This window comes from Notamacropus eugenii, chromosome 2 (genome assembly GCF_028372415.1).
Source record: "Notamacropus eugenii isolate mMacEug1 chromosome 2, mMacEug1.pri_v2, whole genome shotgun sequence".
Lineage (NCBI taxonomy): Eukaryota > Metazoa > Chordata > Mammalia > Diprotodontia > Macropodidae > Notamacropus > Notamacropus eugenii.
In genome coordinates, this window is record NC_092873.1 from 104197308 (window position 1) to 104224793 (window position 27486).

Sequence of the window (27486 nt, forward strand, 5' to 3'; positions counted from 1 at the left end):
GAAGCTGGGGTTCTTGGGTTTATCAAACAGAAGGTTGCTATATTCCTTGCCTACTGCATCTTGAGTGCCAAGTCTATTCCACTTGTCTACCTCTCTGTTTCTTAGCCAATACCAAGTGGTTTTGATAATTGCTGCTTTATAGTACAGTTTGAGGTCTGGTAGCGCTAGGCCACCTTCCCAAGCATTTCTTTTCATTAGTCCCTTTGATATTCTGGACCTTTTGTTTTTCCAAATGAATTTTGATATTATTTTATCCAGCTCTAGAAAGTAATTGTCTGATAGTTTAATTGGTATGGCACTAAATAGGTATATTAATTTGGGTAGAATTGTCATTTTTATTATATTAGCCCGGCCTACCCATGAGCAACTAATGTTTTTCCATTTACTTAAATCTGACTTTATTTGTGCAAAAAGTGTCTTGTAATTGTGTTCATATAATCCCTGGGTTTGTTTTGGCAGGTAGACTCCTAAGTATTTTATACTGTCTACCCTAACTTTAAATGGGATTTCTCTTTCTATCTCTTGCTGTTGGACTTTGTTGCTAATATATAGGAATGCAGAAGATTTGTGTGGGTTTATTTTGTACCCTGCAACTTTGCCAAAGTTGTTTATTAATTCTAGTAATTTTTTACTTGAATCTCTGGGATTCTCTAGGTAAATCATCATATCATCTGCAAAGAGTGATAACTTAGTTTCTTCTTTGGCTATTTTAATTCCTTGGATATCTTTATCTTGTCTAATTGTTACAGCTAACATTTCTAGTACCATATTAAATAATAGTGGTGATAATGGACAACCTTGTTTCACCCCTGATCTTATTGGGAATGCATCTAGCTTATCCCCATTGCATATAATGCTTGCTGAAGGTTTTAGATAGATACTGCTTATTATTTTGTGGAAAGTTCCCTTTATTCCTACATTCTCCAATGTTTTTAGTAGGAATGGATGTTGTATTTTGTCAAAAGCTTTTTCTGCATCTATTGAGATAATCATGTGGTTTTTGTTAGCTTTGTTGTTGATGTGGTCGATAATGCTAATAGTTTTCCTAATATTGAACCAGCCCTGTAGTCCTGGTATGAATCCTACCTGATCATAATGTATTAATCTCATGATAAGATGCTGTATTCGTTTTGCTAGAATCTTATTTAAAATTTTTGCATCTATATGCATTAGGGAAATTGGTCTATAATTTTCTTTCTCTGTTTTGTCTCTTCCTGGTTTGGGTATCAAAACCATATTTGTATCATAGAAAGAATTTGGGAGGACTCCTTCTTCCCCAATTTTCAAGAATAGTGTATGTAGTATTGGAATTAACTGTTCTTTAAATGTTTGATAGAATTCACTTGTGAATCCATCTGGCCCTGGAGATTTTTTCCTAGGGAGTTCATTGATGGCTTGTTCAATTTCTTTTTCTGAGATGGGGTTGTTTAAGTATTCAACTTCCTCTTCTGTTAATCTGGGCAATTTGTATTTTTTAAAATATTCATCCATCTCGTTTAGATTATCGAATTTGTGGGCATAAAGTTGGGCAAAGTAGTTTCTAATTATTGGTTTAATTTCCTCCTCATTGGAGGTGAGTTCACCCCTTTCATTTTTAATATTAGTAATTTGGTTTTCTTCTTTCTTTTTTTTAATCAGATTGACCAAATGTTTATCAATTTTATTAGTTTTTTCTTAAAACCAACTATTGGTTTTATTTATTAATTCAATAGTTTTCTTAATTTCAATTTTATTAATCTCTCCTTTGGTTTTCAGTATTTCTAATTTGGTATTTACTTGGGGATTTTCAATTTGTTCTTTTTCTAGCTTTTTCAACTGCAAGCCTAAGTCATTGATCTCCTCTTTCTCTATTTTATTTATGTAAGCATTCAGAGATATAAAACTTCCCCTAATAACTGCTTTTGCAGTATCCCATAAGTTTTGGTATGTTGTCTCACTATTGTCATTCTCTCGAATGAAATTGTTGATTGTTTCTATGATTTCTTCTTTAACCCAACCCTTCTTTAGAATTAGATTATTTAGTTTCCAATTGATTTTTGGTTTCTCTTTCCATGGCCTTTTATTACATATAATTTTTAATGCATTATGATCTGAAAAGGATGCATTGATTATCTCTACCTTTCTGCACTGGATTGTGATATTTTTATGTCCTAGTACATGGTCAATTTTGTAAATGTTCCATGTACCGCTGAGAAAAAAGTATATTCCTTTCTATTCCCATTTAATTTTCTCCAAAGATCTATCATATCTACCTTATCCAGAGTTTTATTTACCTCCTTAACCTCTTTCTTGTTTATTTTGAGGTTGGATTTATCGAGTTCAGAGAGGGGGAGGGGGAGGTCCCCCACTAGTATAGTTTTGCTATCAATTTCTTCCTTCAACTCCCCCAACCTCTCCTCTAAGAATCTGGATGCTATACCACTTGGAGCATACATGTTTAGTAATGATATTGCTTCATTGTCTATGGTGCCTTTTAGCAGGATATAGTTTCCATCCTTATCCGTTTTGATTAGATCTATTTCTGCTTTTGCTTTGTCTGAGATTAGGATTGCTACTCCTGCCTTTCTTACATGAGCTGAAGCACAATATATTCTGCTCCATCCTTTGACCTTTATCCTATGTGTATCCCCCCGTTTCAAATGTGTTTCTTGTAAGCAGCATATTGTTGGATTATGGCTTTTAATCCATTCTGCTATCCGTCTCCGTTTTATGGGAGAGTTCATTCCATTCACATTCACAGTTATGATTACAATCTGTGTATTTCCCTCCAACCTCTTTCCCACCATTTGTGCTTTTAGCTCTCCCGTCTCCCTTCCCCTCCTCAATAGTATTCACTTTTCTCCCCCTCCTCCTGCAGCCTTCCCCTCCTTCTTTTGACCCCCCTCCCTTTTAGTTCCCTTTACTCTTATTGCTTCTTTCCTCCCTTTTAGTCACCCTCCCTTTCTTCCCCCTTCCCCTCCTACTACCTATAGAGCTAGTTAGGCTTATCTACTTAAGATTATTGTTCCCTCCTTTGAACAAATCAGATGAGAGTACCTCTCAAACAATGCTCATCTCCCTCCCCTCCTTTCCTCTACTATAGTTTTGTACTTCTTCCTGTGATATAATTTGCCATTTTCTGCTTCCCCCTTTCCACACCTCCTATTACATTCCCTTCTCATATTTAAATCATATTTTTGACATGACATCATTTACTTTATGCCCGTTCCCTCTACATATATCCCTTTTATCATAATAGCTGCACAGTTCTCAAGATTAACAGGTATCATCTTCCCTTATAGGGAGGTAAACAGTTTGCCCTAATTGAGTAGCAAGTTTTTGTTTTTGTTTTTTCCCCTCTCTTTACCTTTTTATGATTCTCTGGAGACCTGCATTTGAAGATCAAATTGTCTATTGAGTTCTGGTGTTTTGGTCAGGAAGCTCTGGAAATCCCTTATTTCGTTGAATGACTTTCTCCTTGCCTGAAATGTTATGCTGAACTTTGCTGGGTAGTTGATCCTTGGTTGAAGTCCCAACTCCTTTGCCTTACGGAATATTGGGTTCCAATTCTTTCGATCTTTTAATGTAGAAGCTGCAAGGTCCTGTGTGATCCTGACTGTGTATCCTTGATATTTGAATTGTTTCTTTCTGGCTGCTTGTAGTATTTTCTCCTTCACTTGATAGCTCTGGAATTTGGCAACTATATTTCTTGGGGTTTTGAGTTTGGGATCCCTTTCGGGAGAGGAACGGTGGATTCTTTCGATGACTATTTTGCCCTCTGAGTCTAGTACTTCTGGACAGTTTTCCTTGATGATTTCCTGGAAGATATTGTCCAGACTCTTTTCTTCATCATGGCTTTCTGGCAGGCCAATAATTCTTAGATTTTCTCTCCTGGATCTATTTTCCAGGTCAGTTGTTTTTCCAATTAAATATTTTACATTTTCTTCTATCTTTTCATTCTTTAGATTTTGTTTGACTGATTCTTGTTGCCTCATTGAGTCATTAGTTTCTACTTGCCCAATTCTAATCTTCATCGTAGTGTTTTCTTCAGTTAGCTTTTCCATCTCCTTTTCCATCTGACCAATTTTTCCCTTTAGGGAGCTATTTTCTCCATTTAATTTTTGTACTTCTTTTTCCAATCGACCAGTTTTCCCAGTTAGGTTTTGGGTTTCCTTTTCCATCTGATCAATTTTCCCAATTAGGTTTTGGGTTTCCTTTTCCATTTGATTAGCTCTTCCTTTTAGGGAATTATTCTCTCCAGTTAATTTTTGAACTTCCTTTTCCATTTCTTCAATTTTCTTTTTCAGGGTGATGTTCTCATCAGTGAATTCTTTTTTTATAGTTTTAAAATCATTGGCCAGTTTTTCTTTTATATCCTTCTTCAGACGTTCCAGGTAATCTAGTTGTGCTTGCGAGAAATTCATAGTCCCATCTGAGGTTTCAGATGGAAGTACAGTCTCAGCCCTAACCTCTTTGGTGTTTGTGTTTTGGTCCTTATCCCCATAGAAAGATTCTATGGTTTTTTCACTTTTCGTCTGCTTTTTCCGATTCATGATGTTGGCTGAGTGTTGTAGCTTTTGGTTCTTTCAGTCAGAAGGTACAGATCTTTAAGTTGAGCTGATGTGTGTCTGGGCTAAAAGCAGGCTTTTGTTTTTTGTTTCCCCGATCAACCCTGGGGTTAGCTTGTTAGGTGTGTGGGAGGTGTGGTCTGGTCTCAGGCTATCTCCTCAGCTGACTTGAGGCAAAGGCAAGGTCAGGGGATGGTAATCCCCGCTTCCCTATTGTCTTCCCTTTTCCCCTGGAGGGCTGGGGCACGCCTAGAAGCTAACGTGTGTTCCCGCCCCTCCTGGGGCTCGTCTCCTGGCTCTGAGGCTTGCCTGGGTCTCAGTGCGAATTTTCTCTGCCCTGGGTCATCTGTCCCTCCAGATCGCCTCCACCACAGTAGGAAGAATCCCCCTTTGCCACTTTTCCAGCCTCTGGTGTTATGACACCACCCGCCCCCTTCTGCTGTTCCCGCTGATCCAGGATTAATCTGGGGAAGAATTTTATGGTTCCCTCACGGTCATCAGGGGGGAGGAGAGAGCACTTACTGATCACTCTGCCATCCCAGTTCCTGGAAGTTCAAGTAGTGACCCACCGAAGTCTGTCTTCAGGCTGAATATTTCAAGGGCTGCTGCGGTGATGTCTGGCACTCAGCGGCTCTCACCGGCTCGGCCTGGCTTATCTCCTGCTCCGCTGGTCTCGCCCACCACTCTCGGGCTCCTCTGGTCCCCTCCGCCCTGCCGCGCCGACCGTGCTGCGCTGTGCGCCGGGGTCTTACCCCCGCGGAACAGATCCCTCCCGTGGACCCTCCGGTCCAGCCTGGGCTCCGAATCCGTCAAAGTCCGTCACCCACTGGATTTTACACCTCCAAAGTCTGGTCAGACTCTCCCCCCAGAGATATCCAGAGGAGTTTTTCCAGGAGCTTAGGTGAGTCGTTGCTTTCACTCCGCCATCTTGTCTCCGCCCCCCCATTTCACGAATTTTTGATAAGATATTAATGGCTTTTATAAAACCTCTTTCATTTTAAAATGCTAACAAAACATATCTTTTCTAGTGCATTTTGAAAAATTTTTTATCTGGGAGTCACAAAGAAAATTCATTGAACCATAGCTTATGTACATGTTCATCTTCCCTTTTCCAAAATATTGGAAAACTTGTCCTCCTCTTTTATGGGACCCACTACAATAGAGAAGACTTTCATTGACCTCCACTAGCAGCTCAGCTTCAGCACCCTAACATTTGATGATTGCAATAGTCCAAGTAAGACATGACCTCTGGGGCCCCCTCCTTCCCTGAGATTCAATGATTTCTGTGACCTTTTTTGTTTCTTCATCAAATAAACACTTAAGTATTAGAAAAGGCCCTGAAAAGGAACCTCTGCCTGGGAACAAGTGATGTACTTCATTCCTATTGCTAACTGGCTCACTCAACTCTGAGGTTTCCCAACCCAGGGGTGGACAAGAGAGTCATTAAATTCTTAGTCTGGGAGATGTAGGGGCTAGTTCCATGAAGTGAAGGCCATCCTGGCTGTTATATCTCTCTGAGTCTTTTAGACTCATCTTGTCTCTAGGATACTGTGTGTCTTCCTCCCCTGGGGCATCTAGACAGAGGTTCTGGCCGTGACCCTGCTGGTGCTGACTTCCCAAGAGGCTGCAGGTAGACATGCCCCAGATAAGTTACAGAGTAGCTGCTTCCCAAAGAGCCCAGGTGGGGCCCAGGCCAAAGGAAGGATTGGGACAGCCTTCCCTCCTAACGAAATCTACCTTAGGTCCTTTGCTTCCTTTGTCCTTTTCTTCAGGGCTCAACGACCTCATACAGCTGCTCCTCCAAGGACTAAGTCTGCAGGCCGTATGTCAGGAAGCAGTTATTAAACACCTACCATCTGCTGGGCACTGCGCTGATGCCAAGGATAGAGAGGAAAGCAAAAGACATTTTCTGTTCTCAAGGAGCTCACAGTCCAATGGGGGAGACAAGGGGTAAACAACTCCATACAATCAAGATAAATACACGATAAATTGGTTGTTACTGTTGTTGGTGTTTGTCCTTCATTCTCAAGGAAGACCATGACACCAGGGAGGTGATGATAGGCAAGTGAATTTGTTGTAAGTGAGGGAGGGCTCTTCAAAGTCAACACCCTCACTTTTTCCTCAGGAGCCATCTGGATCCAACGATGAGATATAGATCAGCATGACTGGAGATGGCCCTGGATTCAGTGGGAGAACTTGATTTATTTTAGCAAAGGTCTTTAATAGATCTCAATTTCACTAAGGCAATGCAAAATTAATGATTCAGGCTAGGGAAGGGAAAGGAAAGGAAGAGGGAAGAAAGACAGAAGAAAGGATGGAAGGAAGGAAGGAAAGAAAGAGGGAGGGAAGGAAAGATGGAAAGAAACTGTTCTGCCCAATTGGCTAGTTCCATTTGTGTCCCCATTGGAGTAGCTCTTACTACTACTTACAGAGGTTGAAGTTTTTCCTTCATTCTCAAAGAAGACCATGACATGAGAGAGGTGATTCAATGACATGTAAGTGAACTGGATTTCAGTGAGGAAATGCTGTGTATAATCACCACCCTCAGTTTGTCCTCTGAAACTATGTGGGTCCAGTCACAAGATGTAGATCAGGAAGAGTGGAGATGGCCATCAGATAAAGCAGACATAAGAAAGAGAAGGCACTAACATCAAGAGGGTTCAGGAAAGGCTTTCTGTGGAATATATAATGATACTTGAATTAAGACAGGGATGTGAGGAGGCAGAGGTGAGGACAAAGAGAATTCTAAGCATGAGGGACAGCCAGAGAGTGCCCAGAATAGGGAGAGGGAGAGATTTATGGGAGGAAGAACAAGAAGGCCGGTGTCACTGGATAGCAGAGTGCTGGGGTTCTGGGAACATATAGAGTAAGAACGCTGGAAGAGTAGGAGGCACCAGGTTGTGAAGAGCCTTGAAGGCCAAGTAGAAGATTTCATATTTGATTCTGCAGGTGATAAGGAGTCAGTGGAGTTTATTGATTGGGAAGTAATCCAATCTGTCAAGGTCTCCCACTATCAAATAAACTTTTCTCTGCTGCTAAAAACTTTCATAGAAACTGCTGGAAATTTTAATTTGGCTGTTATTGGAGGAGGAAGAGGTAGACTTTCTCATTTTAATTTCCCAGGTATGATTTCAAGTCCACAAGTGGAGCTGGACTATTTGGGACCACTTCTGGTTTTGTGAATTACATCATGGTGAGTAGGAAATATGGGGCATATCCATTTCTAGGAGGACGGCTAGAGTCAGATACTGGGCTGGAGGGACTGAGGGGATTCACCCAGGCTGGTTTTTCTCCTGTCTTCATGATCCTTTGTTAATGCGCTGTTAATGGTGCATGCTCAGTGTTCTCAATCCCACACTCCCCTGAATCTGACAAGGCTTACCCTCTCTGCATTCCTCCCCTTTTTAGTCTTTTAGTGTCACTGGTGGTCTCCACACCTCTGCTGCTCTCCCTGAAACCCTGGTCTGTAGAAAGGGGCCTCTGTAATGACACAGCAGGGGCGTGAGATCTTTGATTCTGGGCAGAAAAGGGGCCCTCTGGTATGGGACAAAATCCTATTTCAGACAGTGTAATTATTATAGGAGAGCAGATAAGAGGCCCAGTGGTACAGTACATATTACTGTCTCTGCAGTCTGGCCTTGTAACTGACATGGACAATGACAGTCTCTCTGGGATCCTAACCTGCTCTAGAGCCTTACTTCTGGAATCTATCCCCACTCTTGAGCATTGTCACCTGCACTGCTTCTGGGGGGAAAGTATTCCATGCGTAAAACCCAGAGACGGAACCTTCCAGAGATAGTCTGTTAGGGATTGAGCAAGGGAAACCCAAGGGCAGGGAGATTCTCCAATCCTAGCAGGGTGATGACTAATTAACTTAGTTGAGAACTCCAGGATCATCTTGCTGTCAGTCATGGGTGTACTGAGCAGGTGCTGCCCTCATGTGGATAATCATCAAATTACGTAATATTGAAGTAGCCTCCCAGCTAGAAGTGAGTCAAAGTTTCATTAAGCAATTACTATGTGCTTAATTGTGTTAAATGTAGGGGATACAAAGAAATATAAAAGTCCCTGGAGATGACACCAAGAAAAATGTGCACAAACAAGTTGCATTTAGGAAAATTGGGAAATTACCAATAGAAGGAGTTTGGGGAAAGGCTTTCTGTAGAAGATGGGAATTAGATGGAGAATTGAAGGAAGCCAGGAAAGCCACGAGTCAGGGATGAGAAGGGAGAGCACTCCAGACTTGAGGACAGCCAGAGGAAATGCCCAGAGCTGGGAGACGGAGTGCCTAGTAGGAGGGACAGCAGGGCACCCAGTGTCACTGGATTACAGAGTATTTGGGTAGGGGAGGGGGAGTCAAGAGTAAGGAGACTGAAAAGGTAGGAGGGCTCAATCTGTGAAGAGCTTTGAAGACCAAAAAGGATTTTGATAGGGAGCCATTCAGGTTGATTGAGCAGGTGGGTGACAGGGTCAGATCTGTGCTTTAGGAAGATCCATTTGACAGCTGAACGAGGGATGGACTAGAGTGGGGAGAGTGGGAAGAGACTGGAGGCAGGCAGACTCACCAGCAAGCTATTGCGATAGTGCAGGTGGAAGGTGTTGAGGGCCTGCATCAAGGTCAGGGCAGGGTCAGAGCAGAAAATGGGGAAAATGGGGAATATTCAAGGTGTTACAAAGGTAACTTGTCAAGTTTTGGAAACAGACTCAGTATGAAAGTAAGGATAATACTGAGACTGTGAGCTGAGGTGACCAGGAGTATGCTGTTACTTCACCAGTAACAGAGAGAGCATCCATGTTTGTAGGAGAATGAGCACAGAAAAGGTCAAGCACAAGGGGAAACTAAGGGATTATCAATAGACTTTGGCTTAGGCTGAAACTTCATGTGGGCAAATATGGAAAAGAAAGTTAGAAAGGGAAGTGGGAAAAGTGGAAGAGAAGGCCTTGATTTCTAGGCTAAAGAAGTTGTTCTTATCTAAATGACAGTTAGGAATCATGGTGTTGTCTGCATGTGTTGGAGAGAAGATTTTTAAATCACAGGGAACAGTTAGGAGGTCCTTGAAGATACTGAAGCTTAGCCCATCATGCCTGGCCTCTGTAGCTGGGCAGAGAACCATGTTGCAGACTGTCATCCTGGTAGGGAGGACTGAGCTGAGTAGGGCAGTCAAAGGTATGGGAATGGACTCAGGAGTTACCAGTACAGCTAGCTTAAGGCATCAGGGAAGCAAAGAGTGGCCAGAGGCTTCAGATGTGTTCAAGATTCAGAAGGACAATGTCTGGAATTTGGTAACATCAGGCTCCAAAAGTGGAAAAATGTTAGAACATATTTTCTCACTTTCTGTCTTTTAAATCATGAGTTTTAAAGAAAAGATAGGCAAATGCTTGAGAATCCAGGAGGCTAAAGATGTTTGAGGTCATTTCAGGGGAACTGTGGTCCTCTAGGTCCTCAAGTGTGGCCTTTAACTGAATCCAAACTTCATAGAACAAATCTCCTCAATAAAAGGATTTGTTCCATAAAACATGGACTCAGTCAAAATTTCTGAAACAAGGAAAACATGTGGCTTCAAAGATGCAGGTTCCACATCCTGTTTACAAAGGGTCCAGGTCTAGTCTGACTCACTTGAATTGGTGACCACATTTTTGTCATTTTGAGCTCTAATATTTGAGGCCAAAGTGTTCCCCTTCCCCCTAATCCCTTAGTTTTCTGAAGGAGTTTTATCTGTGGGTGAGTCCCTCAAACCGTCTCCTCCTTTCCACAGAATCTGAGGATTTGCACCTTAGAGATTATCGAGGCCAATATTTTCATTTTACACATGAAGAAACTCAGGCCTCCAGCTTACTGACTTAGACAAGGTGACAGTCGAAATTACCAGGGTAGTGTAGTTAGTATGGTAAACTGCTATATTTGTTTTGGTGAAGATATTTGAGGATTGAAGGGTTTTTAGTTGGGTGGTCATGGTGTGATTGGAAAAACTAGGGCAGAGAGGAGACACTAGAGAGAAAGAATCAGTAAGGCATTCTTCCTTGTCTATGGGAGCTGAGGAAAACAGAGAGACAAGATGCCCAAATTACTCCAGGTTTCTATAACTGGTATAAGGCAGAATTTGACATTAATGGAAATAAGCAAATGAGGAGGAGGAGTTGATTTCAGGGACAAGGTGATAACTTTTACATTTTTGGTGTGGTATGCTTGGGCACATCCAGGTAGAGACACTTGGCAGGGAGCTAGAAATGCAGGAAGTGATTCTTTATGAGAAAGAGTGAGCCAAGATCTCGATTCAGGAGATGTCTGTAGAGGGAGAAAAGAAGAAGTAAGAGTAAAAAGATGTCTGAGGGAGAGAGTGTATAAGAGGAAAACAGAAGGTGGTGACTTTGAGTCACCCTTATTCTTCTGAAGGAGTTCTTAACCTGTGGGTGAGTCACTCAAACTGTCTCCTCTTCTGCAAGGAATCCCTGATTTTGTATCTTAGAAATCATCTAGGCCAACAGATGAGGAAACTAAGAAAACCCCCCCGCCGAATGAGTTTAGTGATTGAGGAGAGGAGGAGTCAGCCCAGGAGACAGGCAGGTCATAGCTGGAGAGGTAAGAAAACAATGGGGATGGTAGGTGTCATGAAAACCTAGGAAGGGGAGGATTTCAAGGAGTGACCATCAGTGTCATAGGCTTCAGTGACAGAAGGATGAGCTGGGAGATAAAGTTATAATTTGTAAAATGAGGTAAATGGAAGAAACACTTCCTTTAAAGCTTTACAAATCACCTGGCTACTGAAACCAAAATTTATGCCTTGGAGGATCTTCTGAATTGGGGCCCTGCTCTCTGGATTGGTGGTTGAACCCACAATACTGTTGTATTTCAGACACTTCAGTCATATCTGTCTCTTGGTGACTCCATTTGAAGTTTTCTTGGAAGATACTGCAGTGGTTTGAGTATCCTTCTCTAGCTCATGTTACAGATTAGAAAACTGAGGCAAACAAGGTTAAGTGACCCATCCAGAGTCATACAGCTAGAACATGTCTCAGGCTATATTTTAGCTCAGGGCTTCCTCATTCCAAGCTCAGTGTTCTACCCACTGGGTCATGTAGCTGCTCCTAAGCCTGAGCGCTATTTCAGAAAAGGTTCTGTCATGTTTCACTTCATTCCCTTCTCTGCAGCGACTTTCTTCACAACCCCCTTGCCAACCTTTTCATAGAGGTGCACCTGCCCTTTCCTCGCAGCCCTTCCTTCCTCCCCAAAATAAAATCAGGAGCCAAGAGTTGTGATGAAAGTTACTTTTCTCTTGTTCCTTGGTGGGCTGTGTCCATCTACTGTCCTGTGGCTGCATTTTCCACCTTCTGCCCAGTTTCCCTCCATGACCACCACTATCTATGAATGTTCTTTCCCTCATCAAAATGCATGCTGCTTCATAGTAAAGACTTCTTTACTTTTGTATTTGCATTCCCAATGCTCAGCGTTATCATTGGTGATTAGTAAATATTTGTTATTCATTCATTTACGAGTAGTATTATAAACTTAGGTTACTGAGTTTTCCAGGAATTTGGATACAGATGAATACAGAGAATGAAACAGAGAGAAAGGATATAACCTAGTGAGGCACAAGAGAATCAAGTGAAGGATTATTTCATATATTGAGTACTTGTCTATATTTCAGTACTCCAGGTCAGATGGATCTTGGACATCCTGCCCCTCAGTGCTCAGAACCTTGGTGCCGTTTGCTTCTGTGGCTCAAGAATTTACAAGTGTTTGTGTATCTGTTTATCTTCCTTCCTTTCCCAGGAAATTGGGGTTCACAGCCAACAGGTGACCTGCTTCTACCCAAGTGAGATCAGGCTTTTCAAAGCTACAGTCTCTGCCCAGTGAGGCTTGAGCCTAAGAAATGACTTGGGAGTCCTTAGTGGGAAGAAGTGGTTCTTCTTAGAGTTTCTGACCCACACGTAGACTCTTACGTGAGTGTTCTCTGTCCTCTCCAGAGGCCTGAACTAATCCCTGAGCCTGTGTCCTCTGGAGCTGTTGCCTCACCTCAGCCTCCCACTCATGTTTGGAGACCCCTACCTGTGCCCAGATCTCCACATTAGTCCTACTGACCCCTTCCATTGAATAGATCCTTCCCTGTTTTTTTTTTTAAGCAGAAGAAATGGAACATTTGCAAATGGAAAGATTTTGAACAATAAATATATCCTTGTAGAAGTTTTGAGAAAGGAAGTGATAGGGAAGCACTGGAACTTACTGGGTAAATGCGGGGGTCAGATCTATACTTTGGGAAAATTTCCCTGGCAAACCTCTAAAGGATTGGTGTGGGGAGAAATGAAGTAGGGAGAAAACTGGAAAGCTGATGAAATAATCATGAGGTCATGAAAGCCTGAATCATAAGGGGAAATATATGACATGTTACACACACACACACACACACACACACACACACACACACAACACACACACAAACACCTAATGCATGACTGGATATGTGGAGAGAGTGAAGAGGACACTGAAGTTCCAGACCTGCATGACTGGAAGGATGTTGGTGCCCACATTAAGAATAATGAATTTGTGGAAAATGCTTACCAGAGACAACAGGTCAGGACCATGTTCAATGATAAAACTAGGAGACTTGTAAAAGAAAACCAGAAAAACAGAAGCGAATAATAATCTTCTAGGAAAAGCACCTAGCAGGACACACGGGGCTTCAGCCTGATACTTGACACTTGCCTCCATAGGTTGAGAAGTCCATACTACACGATACCACAATAGTCCCAGGGATCATTAATAAAGACCTCTCCTATAGCAGAGAAAATAAGGAATAGAGAAGAAAGAAGAAACATGAGAGATGCCCTAGAGATATATTTAGAAGGACGTAATAGCTGATCATGGGAGTGGAAGAATCAAAAATAACACCAGGATTTCCACAGGAGACTCTGAATGAATGGAGGTGGCTTTCACCAAGACAGAGAAATCCCAAGTTATGTGGTTACATCAGGAAATAATTGTGAAGAGTGTACTGTGATGGAGGCACTTTGATAAGCTGGGGGAATATAAAGAAAGGCAAAAAACAGTCCTTGCTCCTGAGCTCAGGGTGTAGGGGAGGAGGCAGCATACAAACAGCTATGTAGCTCTACAAGGTAAATTGGAGATAAATTCAGAGGGCAGGAGGACTTTGAAGATCTTCTTGTGGAAGGTAAGACTTTACCTAAGACTTGAAGTCAGGGAAGGTAGAAGAAGGAGAGGAAGAAGGATGTGTCCCAGGAAGACAGAAAGCCTGTGAAAATGCCAGGAGTTGGGAGGTGGAGTGTCACAGATCAAAGAATACATGAAGGGCAGTAAGGCATATATGAAGGCTGCAAAGTTAGGAAAAATCCGGTTTATGAAGGGTTGTAAGAGTTCTTACACTTATATTTGATCCTAAGGGCAATAGGGAGCCATTGGAGTTGATTGAATTGAGAGATGATGCAAACTTGCTTTAGAAAGATCAGTTTGATAGCTGAGTAAAAGATGGGGAGAGATGAGGCAGAGAGACTAGGCAGCAAGGAAGAGAAGCTTTCAGAAGAAATAATGAAAATTCTTTTAGGGATAAGTTGAGTTTGAAATAGTAAAAAATCCAGCTCTTAATAGTCCATTCCCAACAGGTTGATAACCTCTTCTGTGTTCAGGACCTCCTTGGCAAACTTGGGAAGCCTATGGACCCTGTTATCTGAGAAATATCTCCTCTTTGAGCTGTGGATGTGGATACTACTGCTGAAATAAATCTGCTACAACACCAATATTGTAAACATTAAAAAATTATGTTTTAATATGCTCAATCACAGGTTCAGGATAAAAAAAAAAACCAAGAAAGATTGGAGTTTCTGATAAGCCTTCACAGGAAAAATTATGTCAGACAGAGAAATAAATTCTTTACCATATTGCAATTTATATACTCTTACATAATGCAATCTAATATATTTTTCTAGAGTATAAAAATGTTTTAAAAACAGATTCATAATCCTATGCTTCTTTAATATAAAATCTGAACAAATTTAATAAAACAAGGACATCACTGCATCCATCTCCTAAGGATACATACCTGGTTGAACAGACTCAACAGGGAAACTAAGTCAGGTTGTAGATTAAACATTGGCTTTGCAATATTCTGCACTTATAAAACCTATAGAGCTACATTTCAAATAAATTAGAGTGAGTTAGTTGATGGAAAAGGATTTGTATATCACTAAGACTGAGTGTTGGGGAAATTCATCCACAAATAATATATTTTGGAGGGTTAAAGATGGTGTATCCCCCTCCTATTATTTGATTTCTTATCTTGGTTATGTCAGGTATTTGATACTGTCATTCCATGATTTTTTTGTAAAAGTGAGTGAGGTTAATAGTAAACCTAGTTCAGGAATCAGCCAGATATTTAGTAGACACAGCACAGTGAAAAAAAAAAAAGAAAAGAAAGTTTCCCACCACAGTTTTCCTTGTTTTGGTTATAGAGAGCTTTGTAATATCTGAAAGACCAAAGAGTCACACACTTAATTAGTCAAATACAAGCACCAGGACATATTAATGGTCCCTAATATTAAATAAATGGAGAACTCCTTAATCCAGATTGCTTCTCATAAACCATTCCCTAAATCCATTTAATCAGCTTATTTAATTTTGGGTCTTAGCTATCCCATGTAGCCATCTCATCCTGGAAAACATTTTCCCCTGGAAATTCTGGAATAGGCAGGACACCCTTGGGCAGGACTCCTCCTAGTAGATCGGCTTCATTGATTCCAAGTCACTTGCAGGGGTTCCCTAGATAATGTTGCTAAAACCTGCTAGTGATAAGACCTAATGCAATTTAGTAAGGCCTAACATATCCTCTTGAATTTGACCTGAAAGAACAGGTCTTTCAGTAACTAGTTCATGGGGTAAAAACCAGTTCAGGTCTTATAGAACAACCTTTATTAACAACAGAGCTGTAAGACAAATATCAAATAGAAACCCATAATTCACCTGAGAGTTCAGAGAATTACAGTTTTTATTTCTTTGCCTGAACCCTGGACCTAATGTGTACAATGTCAGTGACAGACTGAAGAGCTGCTAAAAGGCTCTATGAGATCTTGACATGTAAAATGAAGTCTTTCTCTCTCTTAATATTATCAGAGAAAGACTTTGAAATGGAGGAAAATCATTTATTATTTATGAAGTTTTTATATGCAAAATCAATAAATAATTTCTGAGAAATTATTACTAAAACATAATTAGAAGATGTATATCCCTGAGGGAAAAGAAGAAAAAATGTTTTTGTAACAACAACGGCAAAAATCCATATTTGAGTGAAACTGAAGGATGATTGATTGGTGCTTTTCTCTACTTCTTCATTCTTGTTCTTAATTACCTACAGGATCAAAAAGAAAAAAAGAATAATATATCATCCAGGAATGTCATGTTTTCTGATACTTTTGTCACTGTTATTAATAGAAACACTCAGAAGCCAATTACACCCATGCACACATTCTATTTCTGAGAAAAGAGTCTTCTTGCTTTCCTAAAAGTGAAATTTGTATAAAACCAAACTTTTATGTCTTGATCACATGATAGCTCTCTCCTAGCCCCAATTCGAGGATATAAATATGTATATATAATCATTTCATCTAGAAAAGAGACGATATTTTGAAGATCTGATATTACCTATATCTACAAAATCATAAACAAGGACATGGAAGGCAAGACTAGCAAATTACTTATCTAGTTATTTAGGATAGGAACCTGAAAGAAATAATAACCACAAATTTTAATTAGCTACATATATCTATATCTATATCCATATCTATCTCTCTGTCTCTGTCTGTCTGTCTGTCTGTCTCTGTCTCTGTCTCTCTCTGTCTCTCTGTCTCTCTCTCTCTCTCTATATATATATATACATATATATATATATATATAAATATATATCTTTTATACTTGCGTCCCATTATAGAAAGCCAGAGGCGTCTGAGTACTGCAACAAGAAGATTCATTATATTAAAAAAAATCTTTATAGTTTTCCTGTCATGGTTATAGCTATTTGCTGTGAAAGGAAGAAATAGGGAAATGGTTTTAACAGTTCTAGCACTTTCTCTTAACAGGCACGAACTAAGCTGATATAAGTGTGGCAGAATAAAGTTTTCCTGGCTCTGTCAGATTCCAGGTAAGAGTCACAGTTAGACCTTTTTTAAAAAAATAATCCATTACTCTGCAAAGTTCCACATTATTCACAGGGTATCATAGCCAGGCTCACCATGAAGCATGAGGGAAAATTTCCTTTTCAGAGAGGAATTCGAATAATGGAGAAAATAACTCAACAGGATCCTGTCATTATCTTTGTGAGGCCATTTCACCTTGCCTAGATGTAGGCATCCACAGTGAAGACTTCTCAGATTGCACTCCTTTTGAACACTACATGGTATTTCTCTTGAATGATGATTTATTGATCTGATGATAATTTGGACAACTATACCTAAAGCTAAAACTCAAAGTAATATCAAAGTACAGTTCCAAGAAATTTTACCTCAAATAGTATGTTTTGCTATGCAGAGTTTATGTCTAAGTATAGTTATTAACATTACTGTTCCTCGTGTTGCTCCTATAATCGTTAAAAATAAGCACATACAAAGTCTTACCTTAGTCTATCTTTCCAGTGTAAATCCATCCTGGGGCAGATATCAGGAGACAGATAAGAAAACAATCTCATTCTATAATTATACACGCACAGTGACTACATGGTTGCTTACTCAAAAGTGAGAAAAATACTGACCACTTTGTAAAGTTTCAAGGCTGATGGACATCTACATATGAAGGTGCAGCATATCAACCAATAAGGCAAAAATAAAACTTAACCTCATTGAGACCTGCCCCTTTAAATCTGCAAGTTTATAGGTGATCCAAGGAAAGCTTGCAGGATCCAGGCCCCATTTGCCCTTCTTTAAAACTGTCTTTAAAACCTGGGAGAGGTGTATTGAGCCACCCCATCACTGCCTTGGATGGATACAGGGGGCCAACCTATTGGTCTTATATCCTTGCATTCCCTTTCCTTCTTCTTTGAAATAATTATAGCCTCTCCATGCTGGGGGCTTTCTAACAAACACCTCCAAGCTTTCAGACTTCCCCTCTTCCTATCATTTGTATTTGTCTGTGTGCGTCTCTGTGTTACAAAATATCAGTATATTTTTCTGCTGGGAGTCAGATGCTGTTATATTAAAAGATCTAAAATGCAATGAGCTAGAAAAAATTCTAAAGGCTGTAACTAGAGAAGATATTGGGGATGATTAATAAAATTTCTTGTTATTTTGAGGTCATACCTGGAAACAGGACAAATTAGATTATTTTAAAAAGACAAAAACTGTAAGACTTTTTTTGTGACTTCAACTTTGGTCAAGTTGGGACTTCAGGAAAAAGTAGTACAGCTTAACTATCTTGGCAGTTTCTAGAGGTTTTGAGACTGATAATTAAGGAGTTGGGAAATTAATCATTTTAATATTCCAGGAGAAAACTCCTTTAATTTTGGGATAATCCCAGGAATTCACCCCTTGCTAAAACACCTCCTCATAATCCTGATCTCTCAGCATTTCCCATTCTCTCCCCCCAGAGTCAAGAGCATACCTTAATAAGGGGAATGCCAACACGCTTATGTTTTCCCTGTTAACTGCTCTCATCCGAGATCACACTAAGAAAAGATAATGCTAGAGAATTGTAGGCAAAACTTGAATCACAAACTTGATGGAAAGAAGTGGGGAGCATCCACACTAGAGGCCTCAATGGCAGTGGCCCTAATGGCCCTGTGCCCCTGGACACCCTGCAGTCCATCACTCTAGGCAAAGTCTGGACTATCAACCAGATGCAGTACATTCTGCCCACTCTGCCCCAGCAGCCACTAGTAGTCCCAGTTACAGCAGCATCTGTAGTTGCTGGGAGGGGGTAATCAACAGATTAGCCCCTATAACCACATTCTCTAAGCCCTGTCAACAAGAAGTCTTTGCTGCTGTTGCATGAATGTATTAGTTGTGTAATTTATGGCACGTTATTTTATCTCAGTTTGCCAAATTTCCTGATTTGTAAAGGGAAAAAATAATGATTGTTGTGAACTCAAAATATGTAATGATTTTAAAGTGTTTAACACAATGACTGGCAAATGCCAGGCACAACATTATTATTATCTCTCTAATTCAATGAAATTTTTATCATAACTGATATCTTTAAGGTAGATTTAAAATGCCAAGGATAATGAGAACAATAATTTTTCTATGTGATAATCTGGAAATGCAATTAATGTCATCTGAAGTTAATTGTATTTCTAAAATTCTCTTGTTTTGTAAAATTTAAGAGATCATTGTGTGGCAGAAATGGTTTTAGACAAAACAATCATTAGTCTGGATTTTTTGCATATGAATTGGACTTTCAAAAGGATGTCATAACAAATTAGATAGTCTGAGAACTGTTAAATATTTAATGAGGCATATTTAGTTATGAACAGGTAGTGATAAAAATAATCAAGATGGTATTTACTATAAGAGCAAATGTCCATTTGAGAATCTTGGATATTATGAAGGTATCCAGAATCTAATTATCTTCTTAATTTGCAGTGCTATATTTAAAAATGAACGAAGGAAGAGTTACTGAGTAAAATTTTAAAGGTCTGGTAAACTTTGTTATTATGATAAGGTTCATTTATTTGGGTATATTCTCCTTGGCTATAGAACTGAATTTCTCTCATTTTACAAACATTCTTTTGACTAGAGGAAGGTAACTAGAGATTTTGTGATAACTAGAAATATTGTGGCAATTAAATTTGTACATTTATGGCCAAGTAATTGGTTATCGTACTTTGTGGATTAATTTGTGTTAAGCACATTTTAAGCCTTAGTTTTGATCAACTATAATTTTAAAGATTTATTTTTGTTTTAAAGTGGAAAAGAGAGAGATCTATCATTTTAGTTGTTTCCAACTAATTTACTCCATAAAGATTTAATTCCTTTTAATGTCAGTATAACTTTTAAACTGTTTTTAAGAAAGGGAAGCACTTTTAGGAAGAAACGTTTTGCAAAATTCTTTTGCGTGACTTTTAGAAGGCCTACTAAACTTTCATTTGCAAGGTAATTTATGGCTAAATTCCTATAATGAGCTGTAAGTAGAAGTGATCTTTCTGTTTGATCTGAATTTGTAGTCATTCCATAGCCTACGCAAGTTAAATCAGTGTTTTTGTGTCATATGTGTAAGATTCATTTCCTGAAGAATCTCATTCTTTCAGCGTGATGAGTATAATTAGAAGACAAGCAAGAGAACAAGCAATCTTGTTCTTCAAACAAGAATATAAATCTATCAGCTTGTGAGGTTAAAGTCAGAAACCACTTCAGTTCAAACATATATGTTAATGAAGAGTAGTAACTTAGGTGCAACTTAGTTCAGATTTTTAGTCTCAGGAGGAATTTAATGTCTACCAAGATGCCCATTTCTGGCCCTGGGAAGGAGAGGAAACATGCGGTTGGATGCGGATCACATGGCAGAGGTGATGGCTGGACTAAGAAGACTTACTCTGGCTTCCTCACTCAACATCTTTCTTCTTTCTTCCAGTTGAGCCCGAGGTGACTGTGTATCCATCAAAGCTGGCTCCCCTGGGACACCACAACCTGCTTGTCTGCTCTGTCACTGGTTTCTATCCTGGGGACATTGAGGTCAGGTGGTTCCTGAATGGGCAGGAGGAGACAGCTGGGGTTGTGTCCACAGGCCTGGTCAGCAATGGAGACTGGACTTACCAGATCCTGGTGATGCTGGAAATGACCCCCAAGTGTGGTGATGTCTACACATGCCAAGTGGAGCATTCCAGCCTTCAGAAACCTGTCATCTTGGACTGGAGTGAGATAGAGCTCCCTCACCCTCCAGTTCTAACATTGGTCAGGATATGGAGCTAGCTCTGAGATCCCCTCAGTGTGTATCCTGGGCCCTCTTTTCTTCTGCCCTGGGCTGATACAAACCCCATGTGGTGCTACCTGCCCTCCTTCCTTTTCCCAGCCCAGCCCCCTAATGATAGTGCTGATCTAAGAACTATGGAGACCTTGTCAGCTTCCTCACTGGCCCCCACCTTGGGAGCTGCCCTTCCTCTTGGACTCTATGATTAGCCTATAGGCCCCTTTGTCCTAGCGTTGGGGAGCTAGACTTTGAGATGGATTGATGTCATTTCTCCTGGTGAGCTTTCACTTGCTGAGTCCTGAAAGGCCCTTTGCACATCAATGCATTCTTAGACAGGATTTACTTACCTTCTCAAGCTCCCTTCAGACCAGTCTGCTCCCCACATGGGGCTGGCTCTTGAAGGAAAGTTTTGATCTTTGGTGTCTCTCCTCTGCAGAAGCACAGTCTGAATTTGCCCAGAGTAAGATGCTGAGTGGAGTTGGGGGGCTCGTGCTGGGGCTGATCTTCTTTGGGGTTGGCCTCATTGTCCACAAGAGGAGTCAGAAAGGTGAGATAGTCTGGGAAAAGGCCTGAGGCCCCCTCCCATCCATGATATTCTCTAGGACAGAGAGGATATTTGATTGTGCCAGAAATCTGACCCCAGGTCAGGGGTGAAGGGCTGGTCTGACTCGGACTGCAGCTCTTCTCCCTACACTCGCCCCCAGGAACTTATAGAATGTGGTGAAGGGGCCAGATCCCAGGGCTCAAGGGTCTTAGGGAATCTCATATTCACAGTAGAAACAGCCTTGGGAGGGGTCTCAGGTTCCAGCCTTTAGCCCCCTGGCATTCCCCCTCCCCCATCCACTCACACAGTTGGAACTGGATAGATGAAGCATCCATTAAATGCTTCTTCTGTCGTTTCCTGTACTGGAGTAAACAATAGCAGAAGCCCCCTGTCCCACAGTGCTCAGAACCTTGGTGCCCTTTGCTTTTGTGGCTCTGGGATTTACAAGGATTTGTATATCTGTCTTTCTTCCTTTCCCAGGAAGTCATGGTTCACAACCAACGGGTAAGATCCTTGTACCCAGGTGGGATCAGGATTCTCATAGCTACAGTGTCTGCCTAGTGGGACCTGAAGCTAAGAAGTGACTTGGGGGCCCCTAGTGGTAAGAAGTTGTTCTATTTCTGGATTCAGACCCCCATGTAGACTCTTCTGTGCTTGTTCTGTGTCCTGTGCAGGGCTCCTGAGTTGATCCCTGAGCCTGTGCCCCCTGGAACTGTTGAGTCCCCAAGCCTCCCTTTCATGTTTGGAGGCCCCTGCTTTTGCCCAGATTTCCAGGAATTAGCTTCACTGACCCCTTCCTTGGCATAGCTCCTTCCATGTACCTTTGACTGGCTGGACTCTTGATATTTCTCCAAGAGAGCTTCAAAGACCCCCTCCACCCTCCTTTGTTTCTGTACCTTTTTTTAAATCCATTTTTATCCCTTGAACCTTCACCCAAGAATTAGAAGACTGAGAATCAACTGGTGCTTGGTGACACGGAGACAAAGTGAGGGGAGCAGAGGAGGAAACTTCAGCGTTTGGGATTTGTACATTCTGTCAAAGTATGAAATCTCTCCAGAGGTGCAGATTGCGATCCATCCACACCTTTTCATCCTGGTGGCCTCTTGTCCATTTCTTTCCATACTTCCTACAGAAGTTGGCTAATCAACAACATAGTGGCCTTCCTGAGATATTTCCTGATATTACACAGATACCAGTTCCCTCACAGGCTTCGTGCCCAGAAATCCTTGATTTTCCGATGTGTTGGGCCCCCTCATTCTGGTGATCTATTCCTCTGACGACTCTTCTGTGACTTCTGCTCAGTTCTTATTTCGTGATATATGGTAGCCTGTGCTGGCCTATCCTGTGTCTCTTATTACACTTGCAAAAAATCAAAGGTTTAGTAATACATTTTGTGTTCTTCTTATATTCATTGTTTAATATATACCCTAACCCCATTGCTTTTCCTTATAACAAAATTTTTACTCCAAAGTTCCCTGATAACCGTCACAGAGATCACATGTATCCAACAGTATATGCATCAATACATACCTATAATCTCCCTACTTCCTCCATGAAATGTTTATTTTCTCTCCTCTGTGGCCAAGCTTGGTAACTCTAGTTATATAACATTCAGCATCATTTCCCCCATTTTGTAGTCCTGAGTGTGTTTCTTTCCTGGTTCTGCTCACACTGTTCTGTATCAGTTCATTTAAGTCTTCCCATGTTTTGTATTTTTTGTTTCTTCTGTTGCAGCACAATTCCATTACATTCCTGTGCCACAATTTGCTTAGCCTTTTCTCAGGTGATGGGCCCCTGCTTTGTTTCTACTTCTTTGCGACTGCAAAGTGTTGCAATGAATATTTTGATATATGTACATGTCTGAGATTTTCCACTCATCTTTTACACCATTGGCATATATGTTAAGCTGTGAGACCTCAGCATCAAAGGGCATAGAGATTTGGACACTTTTAAGCATGATTCCAAATTGTTTTTCACAAATTGTTGTACCACTGCATAACTTCACAAGTAGGACATCAAGCTGCCTGTCTTTGTGTAGTCCTTCCCAGAGGAACCATTTTCATGTGTTAGCACCTTGGAAGATTTGCTGGGGAATCAGTGAGACCTCAGTTGTTTTAATTTCCATTTTCTCATTGTTAGTGACTGGACATGACCTAGGATGAGACAATTGTGGTTCAGCAACTTGCCCAAGGTCACACAGCTAGTGAGTGTCAAGTGTTAGAGGTGAGATTTGAACTTAGGTCTTCCTGACTCCTGCCCTGGTGCTCTGTACCACCTAGCTGCCCCTCCTTCATCAGAGACAACTGAGGCAAAGACAATTTTCCCCCATCAACAAACCTTTTAGCTATTAATCTTGTCATGCAAAGGCTTCTCAGCTTCAAATCATCAAAATTGTTTTCTCCTCTGGTTTCTTCAAACGCTTATTTAGTGAACAAGTCTCCCTTTAGTCGCAGTTAAGAAATCTACTATGAAACCAGCTGTTTCCTGGACCTTTTGTAGAAGTTTGTTAGCTTTTTATTAGTAACGATAATGGAATCTCATCTAAGGTTCCCTCGAATTAGTGCCATTTGGGGTAAGTAGAAGGAAATTAATTGTTAAAAATCATCATCATTTGCCCGTAATGTTTAGCAGCAAATGCTTTTAAATCAGTGGATTTTGTGGTTAGTTCATTTCCATGGAAGGGGTGGGGCTGCCCAGAACTTACCTTTACCTAATGAAGTTTATGGGAGGCCCTTCTTGACCAGTAGCAGAAGTGTCAGTGTGGGTGGAAATGAGGATGCTGGGCCTCCTCTGCTCTGCATCCAAGTTGGGCTCTTCTCCCTCTCTGGAGAGTGCAGAAGCCTGTCAGTGTTAGAGCAGTAAGTGGGAGCTGGGGAGATGTGGGGAGAGTAACAGCTCCCTAAATGGCTGGTGAAGGGTGAGACGCCCAAGATCCCTCATCGACTTTTCCTTTTTGTACAGAAACAATGTTGTTTGTGAGCAGTATTTCAGTTTGCAGATTCCCCTAGATTCTAATCCATTAGAATTTTAGTATAGAGTACAAAGTAATACAGCATGGGTTCAAGGACTTCATTATTTCCTTTCATACATTTTTCTATCAAGCATTTCCCTTTGATTATCTGTTATAGATCTAGAGCTGGAAGAGACCTCAGAGTTCATCTGGTCTAACCCCTTCATTTTCCAGATGAGGAAGGTTAAGCTGCATAAGATTAGTCAAATCAGTTGAGTAAGCATTAATTACATGCCTCCTGTGTGCCAGACACTGTCCTAAGTGTTGGCATACAAAGAAAGGCAGACAATGGTCCTTGCCTTGAAGGAGCTCACAGTCTAAATGTCAAACAGAATTTTCTTTTTGTTCCTATTCATACTAGAGGGTCACTGAAGTTTGTCAAATAGAAAAATAACATGGTCATACCTGCACTTTATTTTTAAAATAGTATTTGATTTTATTCTGATTACATGGAAAGGCAATTTTCAACATTCATTTCTTATAAGATTTTGAGTTACAAATTTTTCTTTTCTCCTTCCTTCCCAAGATAGCACGAAATCTGATATAGGCCATATGTGTCAGTCATGTAAAACATTTCCACACTGGTCATATTTTGAAGGAACAGAACAGAAGAAAAAACACATGGAAAGAATAAAGAAAGTAAAAATCATGTGTTTTGATCTCCATTCAGCCTCCATCAGTTCTTTCTCTGGATGTGGACAGCATTTTCCATCATGAGTCTTTAGGAAATCCCTGCACTTCAGAAAGAGAAATTTGACATCTGAGTAGAGAATGGCCCAGAGAGGGGAGAAACTGTGAGGCAGGGAAACCCCTCAGCAGGCTATTGTATTAGTTCTGGCCTAAGGTGAGTAGGGCCTGGGCCAGGGTGATTGCCATATTAGAGGAGAGAGGAGGGCGTATGTGAGAAATGTTATCAAGGTAGAAATGACAGGACTTGACAGATGACTGAATGTGGGAGATGAGAGTGTAGAGTCAAGGCTGACAAGGATGTGAGTCTGTGTAACTTAGGGGAAGGTGGTACCTGTCACAGCTATAGAGAAGTGAGGATGGGGAAAGGGTGGTGTTGGAGGGTGTTGTAAGTAATAAGCTCAGTTTTGACATGTTGAGTGTAAGATTTCTGGTGTACATCCATTTTAGGAATGTCCAACAGACAATCAGAGATGGGAGAATAGAGGTCATGAAAGAGGTTAGGGTTGGACAAAGAGATAGGAAAGTCATCTGTTTTGAGATGATAGTTTAATGTGTGGGAGCTGAAGAGGTCACCAAGCTAAATAATGTAGAGGAAAAAGAGAAAAGGGCCCAAGCCAGAGCCCAAGGTCACAAAGTAGTAAAGGTCAGAGGCTAGATTCGAACTAATGTTCTCATTTCAAAGCCAGTGATCTTTCTATGGGTAGCATGTTGCCCAAAATAGTGGGGAAATGAAGTCCCTCTGGCTTTACCCTGTCATTTATTGCGAAAATGTCTTGTGTTACTCCCCTGCAAGTAATGCTAGCTTTCAGTTTTAGATACATACTTTTATCACATTCACAACAACAAAATGTCATACATACATATAGGTTAAAATATTTATGGCAGCACTTTTTGTGACACCATAGAAATAGAAAGAAGATGAGTGCTCATTGTCTCCTTAATGGAGAAACCATATCGTGTTATGTAAATTTAATGAAATGGAAGAATTCAGAAAAGATGGAAGACATTAACTATTATAAAATGAAATAAAACTGGGAAAAAATTATATACAATAATTATAACAATATAAAGGGAAGGAATAAATCAACAAAACTGAATGCCATATATTAATGACCAAACTTGGGCCCCTTAAAAAAGGTGAGGATATGGACATCTCTCCACTGCAGAAACAGAGGGTTATGGGTATGAATTGATATATACATCATCAGACACACTTGCTGTATTGGCTGCTTTTTGGTCATGTTTTTTCTCCTTTAAATAATTGTTTAAAAGGTTAGGGGAGGGGAAGGATGTATTCATATAAGAAGGTAATGTAAAAAGAAAAAATCAATATGTTGTGTTTTTTTTAAAGCAAAGGAAACAGCATTTGCAGTTAGAAAATCTTAAGTAACCAGCACATGATTGTATGTTTTGAAAAGGGAAGTAATAGGAAAACACTGGAGCTTACTGAGTATATGTGGGGGTCCCTAACCTGTGATTGATGGATTGGTGAGGGGAGACAATTTGGATACTTTTGCAATAATCATAAGGTGATGGAGGCCTGAATCAGAAGGGGTCAACACACACACACACACACACTCACACACACGCATGCACACACACAACTAGTATGTGACTGGATATATTGGGAGAGTGAAGATGACGTTGAAGTTTCAGACATGGATGACATGAAGGATGTTGATGCCCTCATTAAGAATAGTAGATTTAAGGGTGGAGTGGGTGCAAAGAAGTTGTACCCTGTGGTACTCCCTGCCTCCTCTTCCCCATCCTCCCCCCAGCCCTGGTTGTTGTTGCAACACAATTGCTTGTGGCTGCTGCAAGACTCCCCCACCATGGGAGAACCACAGGCAAGAACCTCCAATGTCAGCCATCCTGCTGCATCACTGCCATTTCTCTGAGATCATCGTTAAGCACTTGGAGAAATTTTATATCCCTAGAGGAGACATCAAATGCCATTACATCCTCACCCAGCATTTCATTCTCTACCAGAAAGACTGTTGGCATCTTTAGGGGAGGATGGAAGACAACCAAAGAATAGGACATCTTTATGGGGCCTGCTTTGCCTGCTGCCCTCCACAGCAAATTGTCTTTGCAGCAAGTACAGGTTAAAGCTTCCTACCTTCCCAGGGTCAATGGTGTTATTTTGTTTTGGGGGTCAGTGTCCCTTTCCAGTTCCATATCCAGAAAGTGAGGAAGACATGCTCGTGGTCACCACTCAGGGAGAGGTGCAAGAGGAGACTGAGCAGTTCAACCAGGAACTGCATCAACAGAATCAGGAGCTGAGAGGCACCTGTGTTGGTCTCCAGAAACAGAAAGACATGCCAGGTGAGCTCCAAAAGACCCGGGAACTGCACGGGAGACAAGAATCCCTGACAGACATCACTGATTAGCAGAGGATCAGTGAACTGAATGAAGAGAATGAGTGTCTGAAAGGACAGAAGGGCTGTTGGGAGACAGAACCAATTTGGCTTAAAGTGCAGAACCAGAATTTATCCTCAGAAAATGGGCAGCAGGCTGAAGACCAGCCTTGATCACCTTGATCAGCTTCAGGCAGAGATTTCAGTTCTGGATAAGCAAGAATAATGGATACTTACAATTCTGTTCATTCTTGATTGTTAAAGAAAAATAAAACCACCTAGTAAAAAAATAGTGGTTATGGGGGAAATGGATATGAGGTATGAGAAATGGGATGTCAGAAACAAGTCTGGAAAACACTGGATGATAAAACTAGAAGGCCTGTATAAAATAAAATAAAACGAGGAAATACTAAGAATTCATTAGGAAAAGCACCTAGAAG

General features: G+C 40.8%; 1 protein-coding gene and 1 pseudogene across 1 annotated transcript; both read left to right on the forward strand.

The window, feature by feature from the left end:
- Positions 1 to 20071: 20071 nt before the first annotated feature.
- Positions 20072 to 21575, forward strand: LOC140526164 (boLa class II histocompatibility antigen, DQB*0101 beta chain-like). Its single transcript, XM_072642145.1, has 3 exons — positions 20072 to 20391; positions 20882 to 20992; positions 21470 to 21575. The coding sequence occupies exons 1-3, from the start codon at positions 20304 to 20306 to the stop codon at positions 21571 to 21573; spliced, it is 303 nt and encodes a 100-aa protein (XP_072498246.1). The 5' UTR covers positions 20072 to 20303; the 3' UTR covers positions 21574 to 21575.
- Positions 21576 to 26189: 4614 nt separating this feature from the next.
- On the forward strand, positions 26190 to 27272 carry LOC140522784 (calcium-binding and coiled-coil domain-containing protein 2-like; annotated as a pseudogene).
- The last annotated feature ends 214 nt before the right edge of the window (positions 27273 to 27486 follow it).

Coding starts and splice junctions, on each gene's coding strand:
- LOC140526164 (XM_072642145.1), top strand. CDS start 20,304: ATGCTGGAAATGACCCCCAAGTGTGGTGATGTCTACACATGCCAAGTG. Junction 20,392..20,881: donor ACCTGTCATCTTGGACTGGA/GTGAGATAGAGC, acceptor TCTCCTCTGCAG/AAGCACAGTCTGAATTTGCC. Junction 20,993..21,469: donor CCACAAGAGGAGTCAGAAAG/GTGAGATAGTCT, acceptor TTCCTTTCCCAG/GAAGTCATGGTTCACAACCA.